This window comes from Charadrius vociferus, unplaced genomic scaffold, assembly GCF_000708025.1.
Source record: "Charadrius vociferus isolate BGI_N301 unplaced genomic scaffold, ASM70802v2 scaffold529, whole genome shotgun sequence".
NCBI lineage: Eukaryota > Metazoa > Chordata > Aves > Charadriiformes > Charadriidae > Charadrius > Charadrius vociferus.
In genome coordinates, this window is record NW_009650172.1 from 1103328 (window position 1) to 1109539 (window position 6212).

General features: G+C 51.3%; 1 protein-coding gene across 1 annotated transcript; it reads right to left on the reverse strand.

Moving 5' to 3' along the window:
- Positions 1-3120: 3120 nt before the first annotated feature.
- On the reverse strand, positions 3121-5368 carry RPS14 (ribosomal protein S14). The gene is made up of 4 exons (XM_009892590.1): positions 5215-5368; positions 4736-4897; positions 3994-4070; positions 3121-3231 (listed from the first exon to the last, which is right to left on the reverse strand). The coding sequence occupies exons 1-4, from the start codon at positions 5361-5363 to the stop codon at positions 3164-3166; spliced, it is 456 nt and encodes a 151-aa protein (XP_009890892.1). The 5' UTR covers positions 5364-5368; the 3' UTR covers positions 3121-3163.
- Between the last annotated feature and the right edge of the window lie 844 nt (positions 5369-6212).

Genomic DNA, 6212 nt, shown 5'->3' on the forward strand with positions numbered 1-6212 from the left:
AGGGAGATGCAGGGTGGGCAGCCACACGTGTCCCCCACCCACGCAGCCGGAGCCATCACCCAGTGCGGTCACAGGTAACGCAGTTCTTTCACAAATCACTCAAGACAAGGCAGCTGGGCAGGGGCAGGAACCGGGAAGAGCCATAAAACCCATCCACACCACTCAACCAGGAGAGTCTTTCCCTCCAGCCAGCCCCAGGAGGGATGCCGGGCAGGATGGACGCCGCCTGGCTCTCCGGTTTCTCTTCCTCATTTCTGCCTTTGGGGGGTTTCACACGCACGAGGGAAGTTGTTTCAAAGACGTCAGATCAGCTAAGAAATAAAAGCCTTTTTTTTTTTTTTGTGATTAATGGTGCAGGGAGCCCAGGGAACACCCTGCCCACGGCACGGCGAGGGCAGGGGGTGGCACAGGCTGCGCTCCCGGCAGCTCGGCCAGGACAACCCTGCGCAGCTCCTGCTCCCAAAGATGAAGGGATAATAATGCAAATCCACCTTCCTGCACTGCGCAAAGCTCCGGCCGCCTGTGCAAGCCCCAGGAAACCTCCCTGGGCGGGGGGGATACGCCAAGCAGGGCAGTAAGTGTGACTTTGTCCTGCCTGGGGTTAGACCCCGAGGTGCCAGCTGGTGCTTCAGCAACCTGCTCTGCAGAGCCCAACGAGGCCAAGGCCACCGCAAGGCTCACGGCCACCAGTTGCCGTCCAGGCTCGTGCTGCCCGGAGGTGGGCCTGACCTTGCTACGTCAGGGGAATCCACCAGCAGTGGATGAAAAGCTGCTTCCCTTCTCCTGCCCTCAGAGCAATACTGAGCAGACATCTTCCCGTTTCCACATCTGCCCTTAAAAGCAGCAGGGTACGTCAGCCTGCACCAGGGTGGGGAGCAGAAGGGAGATGGAACCGAGCAGAAAACATCACGAATTGCACCCAGAGACAAGATGGGTCTGTTAAATTTGCGAAGATCCTGCCTCAGATTTTATCATAGAACAGTTTGGGTCGGAAGGGACCTTTAAAGGTCATCTAGTCCAACCCCCCTGCCACAAGCAGGGACATCTTCCACTAGATCAGGTTGCTCAGAGCCCCATCCAACCTGACCTGGAATGTTTCCAGGGATGGGACATCTACCATCTCTCCAGGCAACCTGGGCCAGGGTTTCACCACCCTCGTTGTAAAAAATTTACTTAGATCCAGGCTAAATCTACCCTCTTTGAGCTTAAAACCATTACCCCTTGTCCCATCGCAACAAGTCTGTCCCCATCTTTCTCATAAGCCCCCTTCAAGTACTGAAAGGCCACAAAGCCTCTCCATGTTCCCGTAGAGCTTTCCCCAAACATACCCCATGAAGTAGCCCCGTTAATGTCACCTGGAACAGAGCAACACCTACCAAACAGCAACAGGTTTCACCATATATAAGAGTATTAAAAAAATACTGACTAGAGCTGTTAGGAACACACCACCCCTTCGCCTCCTGCAAAGAACATCCCACTCCCCGGCACTCCTCCACCCTGTCCCCGCTCCGTTCAGCTCCACCTTGGCTGAGCCACTGCTGGTTTCGTGTTTTCAACACCTTCCCCACACAGAGTTCAAAGAACACTTCAAGTACAGGAAAACAGTGATTTGACCTGCAAATAGTGCACTTTTATGACAGCGAGGGAAGTTTATTCTCAAGTTTTTCCATGGCCACCTATAAAATTACAAATAAAACATCGCCGCTGCGCCAAGGGAAATGCTGGCTTAGGAACATCTGTCCAGGCGGAGATTTTTTCCACAGAAAGGGGAAGTCATGTATTAAGCAACAGTTTGCAGAAAACCCAGCAGTATTTAGCCTGCTCACAAGCCCTGCTTTCTTCTCCACAGCAGGGACACCTCCAAGAGATCGTGACTCACTTTGAAACCGCAAGCATCCAAGTAGTTTTCGCTATGAAGACCGAGACGCACCACGGCTTCAGATCAAGGCAGCCTGGTTTCCTCCGCCGTGAAACTCATCCCCTTTCCCCGCAGAAGAGCTAGCTCTCGACAACCAAAGCCCAAGCTTGACAGGAGCAACACGCCCTGGATCCAACCCAGGCTGAGTAACTTCACCAGAGACTCCTTTGAGAGCAGAGCGCCTCCACCACCACTGTCAGTCAAAGCAGGGGAGGGGGGCTCAGGAATCCCTCGTGAAGTTTTTTAGGAGAAAGCCCACACGGAGGTGGCGAGGTTCTCAAGCCTCAGGATCTGGAGACAGACCCTGTCCAAGAGGCCAGGACATCAGAACACCACCTTCCAGCTTCATTTTATAGCTCACACATCATGAATAAGACTATTCATATTTGCTGCATAACTGGGCTAAGAATCCTAAGGTTTTTCAATCGATTCTGATAAATAACCATCACTTAAACATGACCAGAAGTACTCCTGGACAAACATTTTGCCATCTCTAGATGAGCTCATTCGCCCATTGCCAAGAGTCCCACTGAACACACGACCGCAACTGAGGAGGCAAAGCACGAGTTGTAGCTGCCTCCACAACAAACTCCCACCGACCACACAGCGTGTGGGGGGGAAATCGCAGGACAGCGTTTATCAGACCCACATCAAAACGGGCACTACACCGTATGAGGGCTGACATCACCATCACACAGGAAGAATTTTGACAATTTCATCTTTCTTGAGTTGTGGAAGCCACAGCTATTCCAACCATCACCTTGACACCGTGAACACGAAGAACCCACCTCTCTCAAACGGTCCTTCTCAAATGCCGTATACGCTAGTAAATCTTCACTCAGTCTAAAATCCTGCTACAGCTGAGGAAGCGACAGGAACACGAGCAATTTCAAAGCCTGGAGAGCGAAGAAGAGAACACTGGCAAAGGAGGAAACGGGCATTTATTCCAGGCAACGGCAGTACATTCCGTGGAGCGCAAACATCAGTGCAGGAAGCAGTGCGTGACTAAGAAGCGAGGAGTCATTTTTCTTAAATACTTTTGGAAATATAAACGGGGAGCTGAGGGAGTTGGAATTCCAGTGCTTTTAGAAGCTTTTCCTGTGTATATTCAAAAGCACCTCTGCTGCAGCAGTACTGCAACAACCCCAACAATAACACCCAAATTCTGAGCACACCTTGGTAAGAAAACACACAGCTGAGAAGAGGTTTAAAAGAGAGCTTTAATAACGAAAGGTGCAGCGTTGTTTACAGACGACGTCCACGGCGACCACCCTTTCTGCGAGTGCTGTCAGAGGGGATGGGGGTGACATCCTCTGCAGGGAGAAGAAAACCCAAAACACACCGTTACCTTCCAGATGTACCCCAAGAAACCAACCAGGCACAGCCACCCAACCCCAGCAGTCACCCCGACGCCCCACAGCTGCCCCTCGCGGACAGCCACCGCAGGAGCCACACGCAGGCAGAACGAACGCTCCGCAGGAGCGAAGGTATTTGTGAACTCCCCAAGGGCTGGGAATCCCGGGATTGGCATGCTTAGAAAGCAAAAATCCCCATCTCCCATCCTAGTTAAACCAAGTAGCCACAACGTTTCCAAAGAAACAGAGGGTGCTCGATACAACTTTCAGAGCAGCCAACGCAACCACCTCTCACAACCCCCCTACAAAGTTTGGGACTCTCCAATATTATTGCGTCATTCTTAAACTGAGACTGACACAGTTATTTCTAGGTGACTGCGCGGCTCCGGCGCAAACGCTGTTACATCAGACGGGCATCAGCATCCCGCTGTGCAGCTGGCGTTTATCAGCAGCCAGAAACTTGGTTTTTGAAGCCTGCTGACGCCACCTCCTGGTGAATCTTCAATTCAAGAATCTGTTTAACTTAAATCATACCTACAGTGGCATCTGACAGAGGCTAAGCAGAACACCCCAAAGTCAAGCTGTCATACCAAGTGGTATATACGTCTGCAGAGCTCCTATTACTCAGTAATTCCTCAAAACTGTTTTGTTGAGGTAGCGAGGCTCTGCACTGCTATACCATGACATATGCATCTAGCGATGGCTTTCTCCATCACCCACCAATGCGGCCGATCTTCATTCCAGATCGGGCCAGAGCTCTCAGGGCTGACTGGGCACCAGGTCCGGGAGTCTTGGTCCTGGAGGAGAGAACCAGAATCCATAATCCCTTAAATGATTCAGAAGTTGAACACAGTTCACAAACAACTGACAATGTCAAAATCACATTCTCACCACCCCAAAACATCCAGATACCAGAACTCGACCTCTTCGGTCTCCAGACCCAAACCACTCACAATCAGCCACCAGACATGTGCTTCACTGTCATTCCAGGGTTACAGAATCACAGAATGGTCAGGGTTGGAAGGGACCTCTGGAGATCATCCAGTCCAACCCCCCCGCCAGAGCAGGGGCACCTACAACAGGTTGCAGAGGACAGCATCCAGGCGGCTTTGCAATGTGTCCGGAGTGGGAGACTCCACCACCTCTCTGGGCAGCCTGTTACACACCTCCAACTTGACAGCACCTCCCTATCCACTACAGAATAAAAATAAGACCACACTCCAACTCCATCAACTGAAGACGTTCATTCAGAATGAGTTCCAGATGGTCAGCGAGAGGTGACATCGGCCAGTCACCATTCTAAGTAACGAACACCCCTGGGGTCAAGTTTAAAGTCAAATTCCCAGGGTGCATCTACCTTCCCAACGGAGTCAGTGCAAAGAAGGGACGTGGTGCAGTCTGGCACAGTTCTAAGACCGGACACATCCTGTGGGAATGCCAGGGCCCACCTCCTCCAACGTACCTATTGCCACCGGTAGCACGCAGCTTGATGTGCAGGGCCGTGATGCCCAACTCCTTGCACCTCTGGGCAACATCCTGGGCGGCCAGCATAGCCGCGTAGGGGGAAGACTCGTCTCTGTCAGCCTTCACCTTCATGCCACCAGTCACACGGCAGATGGTTTCCCTACGAAATGGAAAGACGACATTCAGAAAAGAGCCCTTCCTCTTTCCTCCCCACAAAGCAGCTTGTGGATACAGACAGAACCTGTTATTTTGAACATTACTGGATCAACAAGCTGCCATCCAGTACCTTGAGCGCAATATTCATCACAGAGGAGCACACCAAGCCATCTGGCCTATGTTCACGTAGGCACACCATCTTTTCTTACAGCTCAACAGAAGCTCAAGGATTTCAGTGCAACCTCCTGCCAAATCTCATTTCTGTTTTCAAAACAGAAGGAGCCAGGTACTGCAGGGAGGTGACCAACATTCAATACTCACTTGCCAGAGAGATCAGTCACGTGGACGAAAGTGTCATTGAAGGAAGCAAAGATATGGCAAACGCCGAACACATTTTCTCCTTCAGCAACCTGAGGTCCCAAGCTGATGACCTGTTCTTCCTTCTTCTCCTTGCCCTTACGAGGTGCCATTTCTGAACAACAACAAAAAAGAAGTATGAGTGATGATGGATTTCTCAGCATTCTCTTACAGGATTTTACAAAATACTGCAATCTTTTACCAAGCAAGATAAACAAGTTCCCGTTGACAAAACGCAGGTAGCAATTTTGGGGTACAAGTGGACAAAACCCAAGATTCCCAGCTTTGGTGCATGCTGGCAGACAGGTCACCACCCACAATGGTTCAGTGGGGTCTCTCCTGATGCACTTCACAGCAGGAGCTACCCAAGTTATGCTTCAAGGCAGCTGATGCCCGCAGGCACCACTGCAGCGCAGAGGAAGCCCCTTTCCTTGATAACCAGCAATACTGAGCACTTCTCCTTGCTCGTTTTTAGGACTTTACGGAAAGAAAATACCTAACCAAACAATTATTAAAGAGCCAGGTATTGTCACAAAGCTCTAACTCTGCACACTTTTGAAGTACTAGCTTAGATTCTTCTGCATTATTGGTCTCCTAACCGCATCCTCGGGACTAGCCCAGGTAAGTCTCCTACCTCTAAAGTTCACACCCAACTATGGGAGAGGGAAGACGCGGCTCCCGGCTGCGCCTTGTTAGGTGGCCGGGGATCCCGTGCATCTGCTCTGCCTACAGGAAGACGGTTCCCTATTGCCCTCTCCTGCCAAATACCAGCTACGACTGACGCCTTGCCCAAGAGAAAAGCCCAACAACTTCATTAAGGAAATCAACCCCAACACGACCTACTTTCACGCACAAGCCATAGCCCGACCGTCCCCCGCTCCACAGAGGGCGGCACAGACCGTCAAATCAAAACAACGCACCCGCTGCTCTCCGGTACTCGCCTGAAACCGCACTGGACGCAG

Coding starts and splice junctions, on each gene's coding strand:
- RPS14 (XM_009892590.1), bottom strand. CDS start 5,363: ATGGCACCTCGTAAGGGCAAGGAGAAGAAGGAAGAACAGGTCATCAGC. Junction 4,898..5,214: donor GTGACTGATCTCTCTGGCAA/GTGAGTATTGAA, acceptor TCCATTTCGTAG/GGAAACCATCTGCCGTGTGA. Junction 4,071..4,735: donor CGTGCTACCGGTGGCAATAG/GTACGTTGGAGG, acceptor TCTCTCCTCCAG/GACCAAGACTCCCGGACCTG.